General features: G+C 39.4%; 3 protein-coding genes and 1 non-coding gene across 4 annotated transcripts; 3 read left to right on the plus strand and 1 right to left on the minus strand.

Moving 5' to 3' along the window:
• Positions 1 to 2,553: 2,553 nt before the first annotated feature.
• On the minus strand, positions 2,554 to 6,322 carry LOC106930579 (galectin-1-like). Its single transcript, XM_088008181.1, has 5 exons — positions 6,235 to 6,322; positions 5,190 to 5,263; positions 3,893 to 3,972; positions 3,552 to 3,723; positions 2,554 to 3,325 (listed from the first exon to the last, which is right to left on the minus strand). Exons 2-5 carry the CDS (start codon positions 5,196 to 5,198, stop codon positions 3,164 to 3,166), a joined length of 423 nt encoding a protein of 140 aa, XP_087864307.1. The 5' UTR covers positions 5,199 to 5,263; positions 6,235 to 6,322; the 3' UTR covers positions 2,554 to 3,163.
• Positions 5,833 to 13,225, plus strand: pick1 (protein interacting with prkca 1). The gene is made up of 13 exons (XM_015008218.2): positions 5,833 to 6,003; positions 6,477 to 6,557; positions 6,849 to 6,960; positions 7,517 to 7,645; positions 8,567 to 8,633; positions 8,716 to 8,805; positions 8,901 to 8,954; positions 9,128 to 9,190; positions 10,420 to 10,553; positions 10,738 to 10,830; positions 10,942 to 10,992; positions 11,537 to 11,681; positions 11,770 to 13,225. Exons 2-13 carry the CDS (start codon positions 6,517 to 6,519, stop codon positions 12,018 to 12,020), a joined length of 1,230 nt encoding a protein of 409 aa, XP_014863704.1. The 5' UTR covers positions 5,833 to 6,003; positions 6,477 to 6,516; the 3' UTR covers positions 12,021 to 13,225.
• Positions 13,226 to 13,663: 438 nt separating this feature from the next.
• trnar-ccu (transfer RNA arginine (anticodon CCU)) lies at positions 13,664 to 13,736 on the plus strand. The gene has a single exon. It is a non-coding gene; the product is annotated as a tRNA-Arg (tRNA).
• A 158-nt stretch (positions 13,737 to 13,894) lies between these two features.
• On the plus strand, positions 13,895 to 20,478 carry plbd1a (phospholipase B domain containing 1a). Its single transcript, XM_015008197.2, has 11 exons — positions 13,895 to 14,106; positions 14,504 to 14,726; positions 15,532 to 15,615; positions 15,996 to 16,137; positions 17,293 to 17,433; positions 18,328 to 18,472; positions 18,558 to 18,758; positions 18,831 to 18,971; positions 19,064 to 19,249; positions 19,583 to 19,689; positions 19,771 to 20,478. Exons 1-11 carry the CDS (start codon positions 14,037 to 14,039, stop codon positions 19,945 to 19,947), a joined length of 1,617 nt encoding a protein of 538 aa, XP_014863683.2. The 5' UTR covers positions 13,895 to 14,036; the 3' UTR covers positions 19,948 to 20,478.
• The last annotated feature ends 789 nt before the right edge of the window (positions 20,479 to 21,267 follow it).

A 21,267-nucleotide genomic window follows, 5' to 3' on the forward strand; every position in this document is an offset into this window, starting at 1 on the left:
GCCAAGACTTTTCAATCGCACAAACACAGTGAGTACAGAGAATACAGAGGAGGTGAGAAGTGGCAGCGGTGGCGGAAGTCCCTCTGTGCCTATCTGAGCATATCAGGCTAAATTAAAAACACACAAGGGGATGATAAGACCACAGGAAGCAGTGCAGACAAACAGCGGTTAACCAGGTCTGTGACGTGGCTGTACAGCTCCCCCTACTGTTTGATTTGTGCCATTACCTCTAAATCAGTACATAGGACTCTGATCAGCTGGATAATTTGGGATTTAGTCACTTGTAGGTCACTATAATGTTAAATACCGACCCCTAGTGGACATTTTTAGACATTACATTCATGTTTTTTTTTCTTTTGAAAATATACCTGTATTATATTATCTATGATGCACATAAAAATAAATGGAGGAAAAAAATGGTTGCAGCAAACATAAAACATACAACCTTGCAGCCAGTCATGTGTTCTACAAATATATTTACGCCCCTTTTTCACGATTTGTCAGGATTAAGAGAGGAAAAGTTGCTGATTTCCAAATGTGAAAAACGGCGAAACTTTTGCTTCCGCTCAGTAATTACAAATTAACTTTTGCAAAACACTGTGTACGACGTAAATGGTGGGATTATGCAGAGTATATTTTCAAAAGAGCAACAAAAATGGGATCTGTTAAACCCTACGTTTTGACTCAAGCTACAGTTATTTTATCATATTTTTTCAACAGTTCGTCCCAATTCGCCAGTGCAGGTGAAAGTGAGTGAGAATAATGGTGACTGGGTTGTGGAGTGGTCTCCACCAGCTGAGGCAGCTACAAAGCTGTTGTACACAACGAGAAGAGGTGACCGGACCCTGAGGAAGATTGTGGAGAAGGGCCGATTCCAGACCAAATTAAATTTTCATCTCCATAAAACTTTTCAGCAGATGGAAGCATGAAGTGCTTCAAAATCTTCTGATAGCTGCTGCATTGATCCTGCCCTTGATTAAACCCAGTGGACCAACACCAGCAGCTGACATGGCACCCAGACCATCACTGACTGTGGGTACTTGACACTGGACTTCTGGCATTTTGGCATTTCCTTCTCCCCAGTCTTCCTCCAGAGTCTGGCACTTTGATTTCCGAATGACATGCAAAGTTTGCTTTCATCCGAAAAAAGTACTTTGGACCACTGAACAACTGGTCCAAAGTGCTGCTTCTCTGTAGCCCAGGTCAGGCGCTTCTGCCGCTGTTTCTGGTTCAAAAGTGGCTTGACCTTTGACCTGGGGAATGCGGCACCTGTAGCCCATTTCCTGCACACGCCTGTGCACAGTGGCTCTGGATGTTTCTACTCCAGACTCAGTCCACTGCTTCCCCCAAGGTCTGGAATCGGCCCTTCTCCACAATCTTCCTCAGGGTCCGGTCACCTCTTCTCGTTGTGTAGCGTTTTCTGCCACACTTTTTCCTTCCTACTGACTTCCCACTGAGGTGCCTTGATATAACACTCTGCAAACAGCCGATTCGTTCAGAAATTTCCTTCTGTTTCTCACCCTCTTGCTTGAGGGCGTCAATGATGGCCTTCTGGACAGCAGTCAGGTCAGCAGTCTGACCCATGATTGCGGTTTTGAGTAATGAACCAGGCTGGGAGTTTTTAAAGGCCTCAGGAATCTTTTTCAGGTGTTTAGAGTTACTTTGTTGATTCAGATGATTATTTTTATTGCTCGTTCAGAGAACCTTTTCATAATATTCTAATTTTTTGAGACAGGGATTTTGGGTTTTCATGAGCTGTTTGCCAAAATCATCAAAATTAAAACAATAAAAGACCTGAAATATTTCAGTTGGTGTGCAATGAATCTAAAATATATGACAATTGAATTTTTATCATGACATTATGGAAAATAATGAACTTTATCACAATATTCTAATTTTATGACCAGCACCTGTAATCTGTTCCCCCTCTATAAAATGGAAACAAATTCATTTTTAAAGTTTACACTCTGATCTTTTCAGGAAGTCTTTATTTTTGTGCCCTGCTATCGGCCAGCTTCCCTCCTCCTTTATCAGAAATGAAAAATGATAAATGCACACTACGTGTTGGGAACCTGAGTTTGTTGACTGACTTTATTTGGCAGGCTTACAAGATAAAAGCTGAAAAAAGCTTTACCGCAGTGCTGGCTAAGCTAATCGGCTAGTCACAACTCTCATAAAATATAGTGATAAAACCGCACTTTAGAATACAAAACTATTTGGCCCGAATAATTGATACAAAGTACAACTCGGGTTTTATACTGTCTGTGTGGTTTTTCACTGGGTACTAACCTGAAATACAGGTAAGTAGAGATGAGAGGACCACGGAATGGCGTAGCTTCTGGAATCTCGGTGGTTATGAATGAAGGAGCTTCAGAAAACAGCTGCGCCATGTCGCCCCCTGCTGTTTGGGTTACGCCACACTATTCTTGCAATGCATTAGGATGTGAATATTCAGTTTTTAATTGAGTCAATGAAATGAATTAACTTTTAAAAAATAGTTTAATTTATTGACGTGTTCTTGTAGAACACCGAGAAAAACCAGGACTCACTAGATCAATAGAACGGCGTGCCCCAGCAGTACTGATTTTATTTTGCATATTTTGCAGTGGCAGAACAGATCATAATTACATGACTTATATTGGCCTATACAACTATTTTGTTTAGTTGACAAAATAACATCAGTACATCTACATGACGTATCAGGAACTCATTTTTTCACAGGCCCCCAAAGCTGTTCATTTAACAATGCCTTAATCAGGCCCCGAGCCGATAGCTGGATGCCTGATCAGAACATCCTCACTTTACAGTTATTCCTTCTTCTTTAATCGACCAAACCACCCATTAAACAGACAGTATTCACACAGTAAAATGCAATTCTAGTTTGTTTTAAATCACAAATAACTCTGACATAGCTGACACATCTTTGATTCTTCTTTGTATCCTTGATATGCTTTGGGAGAGAGAAGTCAAAACCCACTGATAGACTGTCTGAGTTTGATTTACAGGTTGTAGAAAACAATTCCCAATTTTATGTTTATATCCTAACTTTCTAGTCATCTCCAAACAAAATGTATTAAATCTGAACATAATACACAACAGGGCACTTCAAAATTCATGTGCTATACTTTGTACAGTAAAGACACTGGTTTCAATCATTTTTTATTTAAGTCATCGCGGATTTGTAGATCTTGAAGCTCTTGAGTTTGAAATCCCCTGCCACATGGACGTAGTTGATTTCGTCCATGTTTGTACGGTTAGGAAAGTTGAGTTTCTGCCCGTCAGGGAGCTCCACCTCAAACCCGTCACCAGAAAGCTTCAAAAAAATCTAAAACAAAACACATGTTTGTTATTTTTCAACAAGCAGTCAGTCATAGGTGAAGTGATGTACAGGTCTAAATACCACAGAAACTCAAAAAAAGAAAGTAAATATGTGTGTGACTATGATGATTACCATTTTATATTAAAAAATATTAACTTTCAATCTGTTGGTTGAAGGTTAGACAAATAAAAACACCTTGAAACCATTTTGTCCTGGATCCAGACCTCCTCACCTTGACATCACTGCCCCTCTGCAGAGGGTTGTGCATTTCCCTCTCTTCACTTCCCCAGCAACCTGCAGTCTTTGAGTTGTACACTAGGACAGCTCCGTCTGCGTCGTCCTGGAAACGAGGGTTAAAGTGCAACGCCAGGTCTTCCGAGTTCACACCGAGGTCGATCCGGAACCTGTTTGGATTGTGAATCCGATTTTATTGTTTTTTTTTTCTGCACTCATTCCATTTATCAATAAATGTAGGGAAAAAATTGAACAAGTTGTTTTTGCGTCATCTGTGCTTTTCATTCAGGATTACGCCAAAATCCAGGATTAAATACAAATATGATCTGCTTGTCTTACTTCTCAGCATCGTGCAAAATTTCCCCCTTTAGTTTGATCTTGTCTCCAGGTCTTAAGGTCACATTCTTCAGTTCCAGTTGCTGAGGAAAAGAGTTTTGAGTTCAAACCACATCACCAAACCAGAACCGTATGTAGAATCATTTAAAAACAAAAGCTTATTTCTGTTAATTCTGATCATCATGACTTACGGCTAATAAAAACCAAACATTTGATTTTTCAGGAATACATTACATAAGACCAATAAAAAAGGAATTTTATCAAGTCCAAAGTCAATGCAGCCTTCTACCAGGATATTTTCTGGCACTTCTTTCTTATAAAAGCTGTATGGAAATGCTGATTTCATTTTCTAGCTAGACTTGGAACCTGCATGCTGCCAAAGCTAACAGTATTAATGATCATAATGTCACTGATTGATTAAGAAGCACACTAGTCTGACTTAAACCCCCTAAATTGTGCATGTATTTTTGTCGAGAAGAAGCTCAGAGACACCAAAGCTAACAATAGTCGTTTTTCCATTGACCATATAATTGCACAAATTGAAATTACAAAAAAAAAATGCTTAATGGAGGCACAGCAATTAGGGAGAAAAAAAACCCATGTTTTTTGCTCAAACGTTTTTACGCTTTTATGTTTTTAAATTAGCATGTTTTGCAAAACTGCAAACACTTTTCTCAGCATTACCCAAGTCAAGTGATCAACAAACGGATGTTACTACTGGTGGAAAAAACGAAGAAGACGACAGGAAGTGGTAGCAGGAGGACGGCGCGTCATGTTTTTTAATTACTGATTGTGTCAACAAATTTATTCACTTTCAATTTTAATTGCATTTGTCATTTAGTTAAAAAAAACACTGTGATCGTGATTTTTTTTTTTTTACATTAGTGGAATATTGACAAAGTTTTGCATACATTTTCAGTGGGAACGCAGCTAGTGCAGATGATTTTCAGGTTTCTTTTGAAGGAAACCTGAATTTCCTCAACACCTGTTCAACCCCCACATTTCACTGCACTGATACATACAAAAAATGTTTAGGCAGGATACTGAATACATATAATGCACAGTTAATAGACAAAAAAAGTCTGTATAACCAAATAATTTTTATTGGTCATAAGCAGCCTTCTTTTTTTTAATTAGTAAAATTATTTTTTTATATGATATTCCATATTACTAATTGTGCACAAGCACTCACTTATTTGTTAAATGTCCTTGTATTTAAAAAAAAATCAAAAACAATTTGTTCCTCATACAATGACGCAAGTCATTTGATGAAATGCAGAAGAAGGACGATTAGCCTTACCATCATCATTTTGGATCCTACTAAGAGTTATGATAATCCAAGAAACGATCTTCATACACAATGTGTCTCACTTCCTGTGTGATGGAGGGAGAATAAAAGGTTTGAATGTAATTATTGCATATGTATGACACAAACAGAGTCGCACAAAGCAGAAAACATGAACAATATAACACTTCGCACACTCAATATTTGTAAAGAAGCTACCTGTGTTGAAACTGTCTGAAAATGGAATAAAATTAATATTAATCTTTTTGCGTTAATATAATTACAATAATCATATGTCTTTATATTTTTACATGTAAATATTAATACACTAAAGATATCAAATACCTAAGAAAAATTCGTTTCTAAACGTTTTAGCTACGTTTTACAGCTAACATTACTGAATATTACTGGCATTTATTCTACTCGGGCTATATTGAACATTTTGTGCTTTATTTTTTCAGTTATCATCTTTTAAGCAATTGTTTGTTTTTACATGACTCTGGTTTTAGTATTCTACAGAAACATTCGGTTTCTCTTTATTATTTACTGAGCTCTATTTCGTCATTTTCAGTAAAGCAACATTCACATTGAACTTCTCTGGAAAACTGAGGTTTTTATTTGTGGCCACTAGAGGGCGAGCTTTTCCTGAAAACAGCTTCCGCTACGTCGATGGAAGTGACATAATTAAGTAAACAGGAGCTGTCACTACACTTGTGTTGGTGTTAATGGAAATATAATTGCCAGTAAAAGGCACATTTCGAAAGAATATTCGGGATAGAGGCGTATTTGGTGACACCTGCATGAGGAAGCTGCTGAAAACCCGCTGAAGGTATTTTTTAAAGAATGTCTAAAAGCTGATAGCATCTCTAATGCACCTGCCTGAAGCTAAACCAGCTAGCAGCTAATGAAGCAGCATTAGCATGCAATTTTACCTTAACTTCCGTCATTACAGTTAAATATTTATCTTGTGTTTTTACTTACGTGGTTTTTAAAGTCTTTGGTTTTAACTACTGAACCTAGATGGGTTAGATTTTCTAATGTAGCATGAACTGTGACTCACCATCTGTTACTGCAGCCCGGATCATGTCGCTGCTTTTATAGCATCAGTGCCAAAGCCGACCCTGTTTATTCTGCCTTTTTTGTCTTTTCTCTTTACTGTAATTAGTACTGCAGCTCACCTAAAGTAGAGTCTTTCCTGGCAGCTTAAAAGTTGTCTGGTGCTTACATTTGTTTTCGTCATAAATCTTCTTGGACACAGATCACAGATAAATTTGTTGTTTTTTCATTTCTTTTATTTTACAGGAACTTTCTTTCTTGGGAAAGTTGTGATTCTTGTCCTGCGATGTTCACAGACATGGACTATGAGCTGGAGGAGGACAAACTGTGAGTCAAATGTATTTTGATGTTTTTAATCTTAGTCTTCTGAAAGTATTTATACCTCTTGGACGTTTTCTGTATGTTATCTCATTGGAAGTGCACACTTCAGTGTATTTTGTTTAAAATTTAAAGGAGCAGGTCTGAGCTCAGAAGAAGTAGGAGATCCATGTTGGCCATTAAAAGCTGGTTCATCTTTAAAATATTAACTAATACGATGAATTCATTTCATCCATTATATTTGATACCAAGTATCCACGAAACAGCTAAACCAAACGTGTCATTTATTGATCTGTACAGAGGGATACCGACGGTTCCCGGCACTGTGACGCTGAAGAAAGATGCTAACAATCTCATCGGCATCAGCATCGGTGGTGGAGCTCAGTACTGCCCCTGTCTCTATATTGTCCAGGTAGGAACATGAGAGCTGGTAACTATAACGCCTAGATATGACGTCATGTTTACCTCATGGTTCGTCTTTTACTAAACAAACATTGAGAAAAGAAATTAATTTATATTTCTTTTCTTGTCTCACCTTAATGTTTCCAATTATTTAATAATTTGTGATATAAGGAAAAGAATTATCTGAGTAGATATAAAATAGTTCAAGGGCATTTTACACCATTTCAATCGGATCTGGATAAAAAATTAAATGTGATTAATCACAGTGAATAAGGAGTGGCTACTTATTTTCCCCATAGGCTCAGGTGAGTTTGGATCATTTTATTCCCCCACTTAGCAAAAATATAATTTAAAAGCTGCATTTTGAATTTTCTCTGGTTGTATTAGTCTGAAATAAAAATGTGTTTGAGCTTGATTGTAATCAAAAAAGAAAAAAGAAACTGAACATAACTGTAAAGCCTTTTTCACGGCTCTCCATCTTATTTTTCATTCACTGCAGTTGAAACTGGGCCAGTAAAAGCTGATTTGACCTTTTACCTTTTCAAGCGGTTGCTTTTGTCTCCCAGGTGTTTGACAACACTCCCGCAGCTCTGGACGGGACGCTGGCAGCGGGCGACGAGATCACCGGAGTGAACGGGAAAACGGTGAAAGGGAAAACGAAGGTGGAGGTGGCCAAGATGATTCAAGCTGTCCAGGTCAGCAGGTTCTGGGAACGGAAAGACGGCTTGGTGTTAGTTACAGCGTTATGTGAACAAACATATTAGTGTTGGTTTCATGTACCACAGTTATGACTTCTTAAAACTGTGTGTGTTAAAAACTTTCTTGTGCTGTGAAAGGAGACAGTGAGTGAAAGAAATTTGCAATCGCATACAAAGAAAAACACTACTGAGAACCAGGAGATGTGTAAAATCTTGACTCTGTGCGAAGAGTTAATGCGTCCTGCAAACGGAGAAAGTTTGAGAAAACTGTTACGCAAAGTAAAGTTGTAATAAAAACCAAAGAAGGTGCAACACAGACGACTGATAGGATTTTTTATCTGAGCAATTTATCCTTTCAATATGAAAAAGTGTTAGAAATAATAAAAAATTCCATTTTAATTGATCACTTAGGTTTAAAATGTCCAAAGATTTAAAGTTATAACTAAACTAAATAAACGTCACTCAGGTTCAGTCTCTTTTATCTTTAACTCGTTGTGATCAAAGCGGTAGAAAATAACTCACTGTTTTTGCCCAGAGCCCAGCTTTGGATGGAGCAGAAGAGGAGTTTAACTCGCTGGTCAAGCTTTTTGGAAGAGTTGAGGATAATAGAAATCATGTGGCAGAACGTCAGCATCGCCGGGCTGTCGTGTTGTTTTTGACTTCTTTTGTTTCACACAGAAACATTCCCTGACTTCCTGCGCTCTGGGATAAAGACGGGCTGCAGTGTGGGAATTAAAGGATCAGCCTGTGCTGGCGTTTGCTTTTCAGGGCCCATGATGCACTTTGACGTCACCATTTCCTCCAAACTCTCCATTCTGCCTCGAATGCTGAAACAAATTGCCTTCTCTTTTCTATAAATGAAAGATTCTCAGTTGTTTTTAGCACAAACTGAACGTTTAAATGTGTTTGTGTTCACAGGGAGAGGCTGTGATCCACTACAACAAACTGCAGGCTGACCCAAAGCAGGGGAAATCCTTAGATATCGGTCTGTGCTTCGCTCATTTCACAATCTGAACTTGCTGCTGGTGTGAATGCATCTCTTTGAATCTTAATTTATGACGCTTCAGTGTTGAAAAAAGTCAAACATCGCCTGGTGGAGAACATGAGCTCAGGAACCGCGGATGCTCTTGGACTCAGCAGAGCTATTCTATGCAACGGTGAGATTCATTCACATTTATATTATTCTAATAAATTGTTACTGCTGCCTGATTTCTGCGGACGGATCATGTTACAAACATGTTTGTCTTTGTAGACGGCCTGGTGAAACGACTGGAAGAGCTGGAGAAAACGGCCGAGCTTTACAAAGGTAAAAACACCAAAACTAACGGGAGGGAAAAGAACTAGTTAGCTGGTTTAGTCTCCTGGTAAATACACATAAGTATACCTTCCTTTAATCAAATTCGAACATAATAAAATCTAAAGAGTGATATTGAGAGTTTGTTCAGGTCAGGATCTCATTGTCTTGTTTTGTGCTTTCAGGACTGATGGAGCACACGAAGAGGCTGCTCAGAGCTTTCTTTGAACTGTCTCAAACTCACAGAGGTCTGTCGCTTCAGAAATAGTTTGTTGGTGTAACGAAAGCTACATTTTTGTTTGTCCTCACTTTGCGTAGCAAAAAAAAAAAAAAAAAAAAGCCTGATCATGTCAGTTTTATAAAGCTAAGTACATGGATCGGTGTGCCGTCCTCACAACATGTGACCATACGTAACCAGAGAGCTTTCAGTATCACACCGTAGAGTTGTAAGATTGATACTTTAGTTTCATGTTTCCTCTCGAAATTTTGCTTTATTTTTGTATTTTAGTTTCTCAACATTTGCACAAATCATGTTTATGTTAAGATGTTTTGTAGATGTCGTCAAACTTTGTCCAAATTCTGTCTTTAAGTTTGAACAAAATAATTCAAGGGGGGGGAAAAAAACACAAAAACTCGATGGCCAGAAGTTTGATTATGTACCAAACTTGAATAAAATGTATCTGTGTCGACGACATGATCCCTGCATCTACTTGGTATTAGATCAACGCCAAAATATACAGTATTGTTCACTTCTAGTCTCCACACAAGGCTTGCTTTTTTTTTGCTGAAATCTTTTGTAGATTTTTTTTTTGTAGCTGAAATACAACAGTAATTAAAATAGAGGAAGAGCTAATCCACTCATCTTAAAGCTGCTTCCATTGCTTTACATTTTATGAACCTAAAGAAATGCCTAAAAACACACAAATACTCACAAAGCTTTCCTAAGGCACAAAGCACGTGAACCACATCCAGAGTGTTGTTTACTTTTTCCTAAACTGCCTAAATTCTTGTTGACAAGGTTACTGGAGAGAAATGCATCAAAGATAGTTTGCTGCTAAGAGCGCACGCTCGGCCATGTTTCTGGAAATACAATATCGTTTGTAACACAGATGTCACAGGCTGATCAAATTTCAAAACCAAACCATTTCAACCAATGTTGGCATGAATTTAGTTGTGTAGCTGACTGTGAACTTATTTGCCAACTTTATTAATGTAAACAACTTAGCATCATATCAGAGGCACCTTCATTGGTTGAGTGTTAATACTATTATTAGCTGGCTTTAATGCAGAAGAAGAAGAACCGTATTGATGCACATGTTCTTACTATTGTATCATTTTATTCAAAATTTTTACAAAGTAAGCAAACAATGTTAGTGTCTGTATGTTATTTACTTATATACATATCTTTGTATTAGAAAAGCTTCACATCTATCAACTTTATATGACATGTTGTTGTTGTTGTTGTTGACCTCCTCAGGGTTTGGAGACGTGTTTTCCATCATCGGTGTCAGAGAGCCGCAGGCTGCAGCCAGCGAGGCTTTCGTCAAGTTCGCTGACGCTCACAGAAACATCGAGAAATATGGAATCGAGCTGCTGAAGACCATCAAGCCTGTAAGTGCACAACGCATGCTTTGAGTATAATTTGCAGCACTGAAGACACAAAAACCTAATTATTTTGATTTTTATTCCTTTATTAAGTTCATTTAAGCATTCATTGTAACCGATCTTCCTCTTGGTATTTATTTGTCCTGCTTCTATTGCAGCATTAAGTCAACTTGTTGTTGTTTACTTTCAGATGCTCCATGACCTGAACACGTACCTGCACAAGGCCATTCCAGACACCAAGCTCACCATCCGCAAGTATCTGGACGTAAAGTTTGAATATCTGGTGAGGAAACGGCTCCGGGTTTTCCTGCACAACTCATCATCATCATCATCATCATCATCAGTTCTAGATGGATGAGTTTACTGTATTAAATAAACCTCTGATGTTTTTCAGTCATACTGCCTGAAGGTGAAGGAAATGGATGATGAAGAATACAGCAGCATTGTGAGTATTTGTGGGTTTTTTGTACTTTTTACAGTCATGTTGGTTGTTAGTTTATTGTTCACATTACCTGCTGAACTTTGTATTTGAAAATGAAACTAAGAAATGGCTTCGACTTTATGATGCATGTTTCCAGTGTAAACAGAAATCCTGTTTTCTACCTTTGCACTGTATTATACAGGCTTCCTCTGTTCTTTATCACACATTTATGTTTCAGGCCTGGTCAAAGTCCAGACCCAAATCAGATTGAGTTGCAGTGGCAAGACCTTAAACAGTCACCGATGCTTAGAAACGGTACAGCAAAGAGAAGTGAGGCCAGGATTCACTGAACCGACAGTGACTACAAACACTTAATGGGAGTTATTTCCTGTAAAAGTGCCGTAACTCCATTCGTTTCTACGTGTCAAACTGGTTTGGGTTTTGTCCCTTAACAAATTAGTGAATTATTTTTAAAAACTGTTGTGACAGTAAAGAACAGAACAAAACTGTGAGGGTTAAACACTTTTTCAAACTCTCTGTTTGATCTGTTTTTATTTTTATCCGACAGGCCATGGGAGAACCTCTGTATCGTGTGAGCACCGGGAACTACGAGTACCGTCTGGTGCTGCGGTGTCGGCAGGAAGCTCGGTCGCGCTTCGCCAAGATGAGGAAGGACGTTCTGGAGAAGATCGAGTTGCTGGATCAGAAACACGGTTTGTCCTTCCTCGCCCGTTTCCTGTTAGCCGATTATTGCTTCCCTAAGAAGAAAGACTCGGATTCGACTTTTCTCTCCGTTTTCAGTCCAGGACATCGTGTTCCAGCTGCAGCGCTTCGTCTCAGGCATGTCCCATTACTATGACGACTGCTACGCCGTCCTGAAGGAGGCGGACGTGTTCCCCATCGAAGTGGACCTGTCCCGCACCATGATCAACTACAGCAGCCAGTCGCTGTCCTACACGGACGAAGACGAGGAGGACGGGGGAGGAGGAGGGGAGGAGGGAGGAAGCACGCAGGCAGAGAACGGCACCGAGAAGCTGATTGATGATGAATGAGTGAATGAATGAACGTGTGTTGCACTATAACGTGATAAACACAGCAGCGAAAACACTTGATGCTGTTGAAACAAAGCTCAACATGACTTTGTGCTCATTTTACAGTTTTATTGTTTATTTAAACCCATTTTCTTGCTTTTTTTTATTATTCCTTTTCTCACTGACACAACTCCACCACAGTGGGTGGTTTTATTTTAGCACTTAGGCGTGTTTACTACGTCAGAGTGGGATCTTGAAGCTGCAGGTGTGCCTTTTTTTACCGTCGCTCTTGGAGTCTAATGGGTTTCTGGTGTTTGTCAGTCTGTATGAAACTGAATGTTGTTGCTTTATTGTCTATATTACTTGCTGCACTCTGTACAACACCAACTTATTCAGCTACTTTCCATTTTTTGTCTTACCTGAAACTTAAGAATCCCATATTTTACGAAACATCAACGAAAGATGTTCCAGCTTCAAAATTTGTTACACTTCATTTTGCAAACATTAAGCCAGGTTTACCTTGCATTAATTTGATTTTATTCTTTTCATATTCCATTCTATTGCAAATAACACTATGCTTTTACATCCCAGCCTTACACTAAAAACACGAAGGGTGGCTGTCTTGTGTGCACATGCAACCCCACAGAGCTACTATGCTGTTGGCACTACATAAAAGAAAGTATAAACATGGACAGTCCAAATAACGCTGTGTATCAGGTCATTACCACTGTATTTATTGTGTTATTGTTTTGCTGAAATCATATTTAAAAGTTTGTAAAAAGTTATTCTTGGAAAGAAAAATTAAGCTCTTGCTTGAATATGTTATATTACAAGTGACCACTGGGGGGCAGCAATGCACCAGATTTCACTTTACTACTGTAATAGATTCAGTTGAAGTTTTGTGTGAAGTAAATAGTTTTATTTTTGTCTTGTTTACTTTTATGTAACGTAAGGAAGGACTTTTTAAATCTTTATGCACTTAATCACCAGTTGCTAAATATACTGATCTCAAAGTGAAGCTCGTAAGTTTGGTCCTTGAAATTATACACTATCCTCAAAATAAATAAACTATTGAAGTCTACAAACATGATGTACCTTCTGCGAGAAGCTCATGTTTTATTGTTTAAGACGGTTAGTTTAGCTTTTCTAATTCATTTTTGCTTTATTCCTGTTACTAAAGCAATGCCCGAAGATTTGTAAATATAAAATAAAACTATTTGAAATTCTTTGGTTTGTGATGTTTACTTTAAGCCTTAGAATATAACTCATCATTCCTTAATCCATTCTTTACGATTTTGGTCACAGTAGACGAGCTTTTCACTCCATTTCGTATAAACGATCATGCAACAATTTGTATTCATGATTCTTTCGCACTATTTCGATAACAGAAAATGTAATGTTATGTAACAGTGGTCCTAAGGTTCCGCTGTCCTGCATGTTTTTGATGAGTTCGGACTCCAGCACAGCTGATTCGCATCATTCGCAATTGCTTCAGATGCCGGTTTATTTAACTCAGGTGTGCAGCAGCAGGGAAACACCTAAAACATGCAGGGCAGTGGGCCTTGAGGACCAGGGTTGGGGACCACTGCTAGAAAGTTTCCATATCTGTACATACTCCCGCTGCACATGTACTAATGACGGCCCTGTCATATGAATGGGTGTGTGCCCCAGTGGCCTAATGGATAAGGCACTGGCCTCCTAAGCCAGGGATTGTGGGTTCGAGTCCCATCTGGGGTGGCCATGTTTTTGATATCATTGTGGCTGATCTTGTACCATATTTTAACAATTTCAGTGTCTTCTTTACCTTTTTAAAACCGAGACATCAATTCTACCCGGCTGTTTATTCATTATTGATTTTTTTGCCTTCGCCTGGGCTCCCAGCCAATCAGGAAGCGCTCCGCTCCCATGACTCACGAACTACCCAGGACTTTCCCTCCGTCACAAAGCCTTAATTTCCTCGTTGCTTCTACTTCATTTAGTTCATTGGTTTTATTCATGCTGCTCCAGACTTAGCGTTTCGCTGCATTTTTTGCAAACATGCTGTTAACAATGAAGCTTTATATCTTTCTTTCAGTGCATGTGGTGACGACCTTCGCTGCTGCTGACAGTAAGTCGGACGACGGTGTGGATAATCACTGGTGGTTGTATAAGATCAACTGGCGTTGATTTTCTGGGATTTAACCTGCAGACCAGTGGTTGGTTGAAAGCCTAAAACCCTGTTTAAATACGTTTAACTGGACTCGCGTGCTGTGATTTGACGTATGTTGTTGTTCATTATAGTTTAGTTAATAAGACACTCAGTCACATGAATGCGTCTTAAAAGTTACACTTTCCTGGAGATCCATAGTAAACTAGAGATTTTTTTTTAATGAAATATAACAAAAACTGACTTTTTGCTACACTAAAAGCATAGTTTTAAAAGTGAAAGTACTCTTTGCATTCAAAGAAGCGCTTGAATGAACGTTCCCCATTAAACATGTTTGACCGTGTCGATCTCCGCCTAGAGATGACGGCCGTCACTGTGTACTGGGACCAAGAGCAAAAGCTTGTGGTGCTGAAGGAAGGAGTGATGGAGACGGAGAGCGATGCGTACGGATACCTGAATGACACGCTGTCCAGCACAGGCTGGAGCGTTCTGGAGGTCCGGGCCGGATACGGGAAGAAAACCCAAACTGACGAGATGACCTTCTACCTGGCGGGCTACGTGGAGGGATTCCTCTCTGCCCAGTAAGGACGCATTACGCACAACATGGTTAATATTGTGTTTAAATTAAAAGGCATAGATTACAGCTTACTTATCTTTTGCACATTTTGTCACATTTCAGCCTCAAACTTTAAAGTATTTTACTCAATTTTTTTTTTACAAATTTCAAATAGTTCATACACCGTAAACCCAAATTAGTGATCATTACTGACACGTGATTGCCCTGGGATGTCCAGGTTTTACAAAAACCAAATAAATCAAGGTTTTAAAACGAATGTTTATGAGTAGTTGACTCAACCATTACTCATATCTATCAGTAATCGTTACTCATTCTTATTGGAATCGCTTTTTTTATGGAATAGTAACATTTTGAACATGGATGTTTTATGTGAGCATAGTTTGATTTGTTGTTCAGGAGGAAGGAAATGAATGTAATCTAAAAAAAATCAGAACATGTATTTATGAGTCCACCTCTTTTCTCATACCCAAAAATAAAACGCATAGTACAACTAATTAACTTTAAAATAACTTTATTAGGAAACAGAGGCCACCTGTGTGTAATTCAAACTCAGCTGATCTTTATAAACATTCTGTCAAACACGGTGATGGCAGCATTATGCTGCAAGGCAGGGAAGTTGGTCAGAGTTTAAGAGGAAGACAGAAGGACCTGGATCGAATTCGCTCCAGTTCTACTTTTTGCTGGTGGTTCAGTGAAGGTTTTGGTTTTGCAAGCTGACAAAATGGAAAGTTCAAAGGTTATGAATCTGGAAGCAGACAGCAGACCCCCTCAGCTGCTGCTGGTTCTGACTCCCCTCTCTCTTTCCTTAGGCAGATGATGGACCACTACACCAACATGTACCCGCAGCTGATCACCGAGCCGAAGATCCTGGAGCCGGTGAAGACTTTCATGTCGTGAGTGTGTCCTGTGTTTCCCACCTCCCTGTAAGAAGCGAAAGCCGCAGAACCGTCCCCACGTTCAGTACCCAGTCTGACATACGCTGTCATCATCTTTCATATCCTCTTCTCAGTTCATCTCGGGTCTCAGTCATATGATGTTTATAGTAGTTCATATCGACAGCTGCGCTGTAAACAAAGCAGGTCGATGAATCTGATTGCTTTAACTCTGGAATGTTGCTAACCTGTGTTTACAGATGGCTGACTGAGGTTCAGAGGGTCGTTTTCGTTTGTTCGTTTTTAGCATGCCACACACTCGGCTTGTTTGTGGAACATCTTACAGATTGTGTTGCAGGTGATAGTGGGTAATAAATAAACAGGAAGTGTCGCCCTGGTAGGAAGCAGGACTCGTGGGTCAGAGAGCAGGTGAAGCTGAACAAGAGCTCCGATCCTCTGTGGAGACACGCCGGATTCATCGTGGCCCAGCTGGACGGCCTGCAGGCCGGAGCCGCGGACTGGGCCAAGAAGCAGGGAAAGAAGGTCGAAGCTTATATGATTCACACCTCACCTCACAGACTCACACTATTAGTAAAACACATTTCTATGTTCATATTTAGAATGAGGAAGCTCTAGAGAGCTCTCTGTAGGGTCTGACATTTAAAGGAACAGCAGAATATTTTACCAGAGCTCATGTGGAGCTGAGGATTTACAGGGTTACTTTCTAATCTGCTCTGGAATTAAACCTTTTTTTTTTATTTTGCTACTAATTTACTCATCCTGCATGATGAATAAATGAGTAAACTAACTACAGAAGCTCATTTTTACAGTTTCAGTTTTACAACACAGCTTTGGGGCCAAGCTGAGAAAAAAATAAAATAAAGTGGGAAACTAAAGTCGTAATATCCTCCTGACTACCAGGAAAAAAAATATTGTCCAATCAACATTTTTTTAAATCCCACAGTCTTTGTAAAGTAATAAAAGGTTTTATGGACTTACTTTGTCTCTTCCCATAAAATGTGTTATTACTGATGAACGCCATTTTTATGAATTAGAAAAAGGTACGTACAAAAGTCCCACCCCTTTACATGTGGTATCATTGAAAAGCCCTAAATGTCCTCTGCAGATACCAAAAGGAATTAATTCAGTAGAATGCAGGGGGTGGGAGATATTCAAGTTTGGAAATGTCCTCTACAGAGGACAAAAATGAACTACTGGTAGTCAGGAGGGTATTAAAAGGATGAAGTCGTATAAAATAAGATCAAAATAATATAAGAATATAATCATAACATGATGATTAAGTCTTAATAATATGAGACTGAAGTGAAAGTATTACGAGAATAAAGTTGTGTGAGAATAAATGCAAAATAAAACGAGGATAAAGTTTTAATATTTTGAGAAAAAAGTCATAATATTACCAGAATAAAGGTGTAGTACAGAAAGAATAAAGTAATTTTAATAGACATCTGTAAAACCAAAACCAAAGTAGAACTTTCGTGGTGCGGGTCTCATAATATTACAACTTTATTTTGGTAGTATTATAAATTTATTCTCTTCATTTTATGACTTTATTCTCTTCATTTTATTTTGTTTTTCTGATACTCTGTCGTCAGTCGGCAACAGAACATTTAGCTTGCGATCAGCGTTCTGTTTGTGTTCGTTCCCTGACCAGCTGCTAATCCGCCGTTCTTCCCACAGCCGCTGTCGCTGTTCGACATCCAGTTCCTAAACGCGGTGGGAGACCTGCTGGACCTGATCCCGGCCTTGGTGCCCGGCTCCAACTCTCTGCTCAGAGACTTCAAGCTTCCAGGGATGGGTCACTGCTCTGCACTCATCAAGGTCAGGCAGCTAACCCCATTCAGGCTGCGCAGGCCTTTTCTGGAGAAAGAATTGCAGTAGAATGTCACACTTCCTTAAAATATCTCCATAACACATCAGCCATGTGCCAGCTGACATACAGTCATGCTGAAGTAGGAAGTGCTGACATACATATTTCTGACTGAGATGCACCAATTGGTCAGATCGGTTATATTTGCAGCTGTTCCTTTCCACAAGTGTCATATTTTACCAAGAGATGCACAATGTACCTGATCAGAATCAATCGATATCATTATCGTCACCTTCCTGAAATTATTTTTTTGCAAAAGTTATTTTTGCAAAAACATAATCCCCTCCTTATTGCCAAAAGATGATTTGCATGACGTAACAATCATAGCGCCACAACATGAATACTTCAGAAACATTCCCCTTTTGTGATACGGTTCTTTAGGACACGGGTCACTTAAAGAAGGATGATCTGCATCACTAAGCTAAACACATGTAACTGCATTTAACCATATTTTCAAATTTATTGATATTTATTCATATCCTCATTGAACAATCAGAGGAGAAAATCATAAAACTACCAAAACAAACAAAACGGAGAGTCGGGGGATTTTTTTGAACATCATTAATTGGAATTTATTGTGACGATAAATCTAAATTCTTATCATGCTAAGAAATTTATCACAATAAATGATAACCGATACGATAAATGCCCATCCCTACAGGATCCTGTGAAGACTATCCATGTTCAGTTAGATGTTTTTTTTTACAGTCTGACAGCATAGTCTTCATCATATTATGTTACTTAATAATCATATTACTTAAGTATGAGTTACAGAAACAAGTAAATCTGGAAATGTTTTCATATCATAGCCTTACTATACCCTTTGACCTCCTGCTCCTGTATAGATGCTTCCAGGCTATGAGGACCTCCTGTTTGCCCATTCCAGCTGGTACACATACGCTGCCACCATGCGCATCTACAAGCACTGGGATTTCCACATCACCGAGCCGCACACAGCCACCGGGAAACTGTCCTTCAGCAGCTACCCGGGTAACTAAACGTCCCGGACAGTCTTCTCCGCTCGCCTCTCATCGTCTTCTGGACGACAAATCCATCCTTCGTTTTGCCTCTCCAGGTTTCCTGGTGTCTCTGGATGATTTCTACCTCCTGGGCAGCGGCTTGATGATGACCCAGACCACCAACAACATCTTCAACTCCTCCCTGTTTGACCAAATCACTCCCAACAGCCTGCTGTCGTGGCAGAGGGTCCGGTTGTCTCACAGCTTGGCTCACTCGGGAGAGGAATGGGCCAAAATATTCTCCAAACACAACTCTGGTACAGAGTAATCTTATACACTCATTCTAATTTTTTCTCCAAGAATGTAAAGTTAAGACCACTCTTCTGCAGGCACCTACAACAACCAGTACATGGTGGTGGACAGGAGCAAGGTGAAGCTGGGCCAAAGCATTGATGATGGCGCTCTGACCGTGGTGGAGCAGATCCCCGGCCTGGTGGAGTTCTCCGACCAGACGCAAGCTCTGCGCAGTGGTAACGCATCGCCCGTTTCCATTTCTGACTCCGCTCGCCTTGCCGATCCGTAGAGAGCATCTTTCCCTCTCTCTCTCTCTCGCCACCTGCAGGTCACTGGCCGTCCTACAACATTCCCTTCCACCGGAACATCTACATCCTGAGCGGATATGGGGAGATGTGGTCGGAGTACGGAGAGGACTTCTCCTACGACCTCTGCCCCAGGGCCAAGATCTTCCGGCGCGACCAGGCCAACGTGAAGGACCTGGACTCTCTGAAACGCATCATGAGATACAACGGTGAGTTGCTCCATGTCGCTTTGTGGCATCAGAGACTCTCATTCACACCCCTGTTTAAATGCCAGGTTATTGTGACGCAGACCGCTGGAGCCATTAGCATGATTTGTCACATCACAGCTACAATGTGTTTTATTGGGATAAAACACGTTATGCACGACTTTACCAGGACAAAGTATTGCACAATTCTGAAATGGATAATTTTATGGATTATTGGTGTAAAAATCCCAATAAAATACATAGAAGTTTGTTGTTTTAATGTGACAAAATGTGTAAAGGTTTCCTGCAAAGGTTCAGTTATCCATCCAAAAGTCCCAACATGTTGTTTTTTTTAAGACTACAAGAAAGATCCGTACTCTGAGAGCAACCCATGCAAAACCATCTGTTGCCGTAACGACCTGAGATTCGAGAGGCCCTCACCAGGAGGTTGCTATGACACTAAGGTATGACCAAAACACGACCGTGTGCAGGATTAGTGTTTTTATTGCTTTGAGCTGCTGCTCACCGTTTCGCTTCCCGTCCAGGTGACTGATTTCTACATGGCGGGTAACTTCGTGGCGGAGGCGGTGAACGGGCCGACGACGCAGGACGGCCTGCCTCCATTCGTCTGGGACAAGTTCAGCAGCATCAGCCACCAGGGCCTGCCGCAGTACTACAACTTCACGTTTGTCAGGATGCAGCCTGTTCTCTTTGAGCCATGAGCCATGTGTGTGTGCTTGCGCGAGTGTGTGTGTTGAGACACAAAGAAAGCTGTCTTCCCTGATGATTTTTGTGAGATGAATCTTCAGAACTACAGGTACAATCTGTTGTTGATTTCTGACAAAAGAAAGGTTGCTAAACTTCCCAAAAAGCTTCAAAATCAGATTCTTTCTCTCATTTTTGCACTCAGGTTGAATTGAATGATTCATTATTACAGAAGTGTGTTTCCTTTAGTGCCTTGAACACTGATAGCAACTTTATTGATTTAATAAAAGTGCCAAATCAATGCCCTGTTACTTGTTAAACACTTGAATCTCCTCATGCATGCAGAACACTATCTTCATAATCAATCAAACTGTGCAATAGGTGCTGATTCTCTCTGCTGACGTGATTTATTCACTTTAAGTCTTGTGCTATGCCAAAAAAGCAACATCTCAGGTTTGTGTTTTTCTCCTAGCCTGTATGTTATGCTACAAAATGTGTATCGTTAGCATTTCATGGATCTTGCTTTATAATAAACTTTTTCATTTTTACCATGTTGTCTTGTTTTGATTTGCTTGAATGTCTACCATCCATCCGTCCTTGGTTTTACCTTCCTGTCCTTCCCGGGTCAGGTTGGGGGCTTGGTACTTGTATCCACGGCAACAAAGAGACACACACACCCCACACATTCATACGTGAAGCCAATTCTAGAGAAACGAATAAATCTTAGTGTTTGCTAAAGTTTCATAAGTCTTAAATTGAAACAAACTGATTTGGATTTTTTTTTATTTTGTACCTGATTTTATTATTTTGTAATTTTCATTTTAATCTTTAAATCAAAATTTCCTCATAACTTTATATTTTGGTCCCACTGATGCAACTTTCAAATATTTGTTATTTTTATCAGTTATTTCTACTTTTTAGCTTTGCTTGAAGAAAAATATGTTTGAGTAGCGCTAATGAGTACAATGTTTGGGGTGTTCAGGTTTCACCAGGCCTGTTGCATTAAGCAATAAATCTATTAATCACATTATAAATTATAACAAGCTCAATTTCAATTGGCATGATTTATCATTTTTCTCTTTTCTCTCTCTGTGATAAACTGGATGACAAAAGTTTTCAATCTCATAAGTCGATCTCAACTAGCCCACTCTTTTTTTTAAGTAAAATTAGTTTAGAGACTTCATTATTGATTTTATTTGTTTCTGTTTTTTTATTTTTTTATTTTGGATATTTAAAAAAAAATTTAAAATCACAGTGCCATTGGAATTTAAAATTTATTGATGTTTGAGACTCTTGTATTATTATGCCCATTACCATTATATTTCTTGAAAATGATC

Source organism: Poecilia mexicana, unplaced genomic scaffold (assembly GCF_051168715.1).
Source record: "Poecilia mexicana isolate PSO_F unplaced genomic scaffold, ASM5116871v1 scaffold_8, whole genome shotgun sequence".
Classification (NCBI taxonomy): Eukaryota; Metazoa; Chordata; class Actinopteri; order Cyprinodontiformes; family Poeciliidae; genus Poecilia; species Poecilia mexicana.

Bases quoted from the DNA above. Each gene is read 5' to 3' on its own strand.
- LOC106930579 (XM_088008181.1), bottom strand. The intron at 3,724-3,892 runs GTAAGACAAGCA...CAATCCAAACAG, and splicing joins ATTTTGCACGATGCTGAGAA to GTTCCGGATCGACCTCGGTG. The intron at 3,326-3,551 runs GTGAGGAGGTCT...GTTTTGTTTTAG, and splicing joins AGAGGGGCAGTGATGTCAAG to ATTTTTTTGAAGCTTTCTGG.
- pick1 (XM_015008218.2), top strand. From the start codon at position 6,517: ATGTTCACAGACATGGACTATGAGCTGGAGGAGGACAAACT. The intron at 8,634-8,715 runs GTCTGTGCTTCG...ATGACGCTTCAG, and splicing joins GGGGAAATCCTTAGATATCG to TGTTGAAAAAAGTCAAACAT. The intron at 9,191-10,419 runs GTCTGTCGCTTC...TGACCTCCTCAG, and splicing joins ACTGTCTCAAACTCACAGAG to GGTTTGGAGACGTGTTTTCC.
- plbd1a (XM_015008197.2), top strand. From the start codon at position 14,037: ATGCTGTTAACAATGAAGCTTTATATCTTTCTTTCAGTGCATGTGGTG. The intron at 17,434-18,327 runs GTCAGGCAGCTA...GCTCCTGTATAG, and splicing joins ACTGCTCTGCACTCATCAAG to ATGCTTCCAGGCTATGAGGA. The intron at 18,473-18,557 runs GTAACTAAACGT...TTGCCTCTCCAG, and splicing joins GTCCTTCAGCAGCTACCCGG to GTTTCCTGGTGTCTCTGGAT.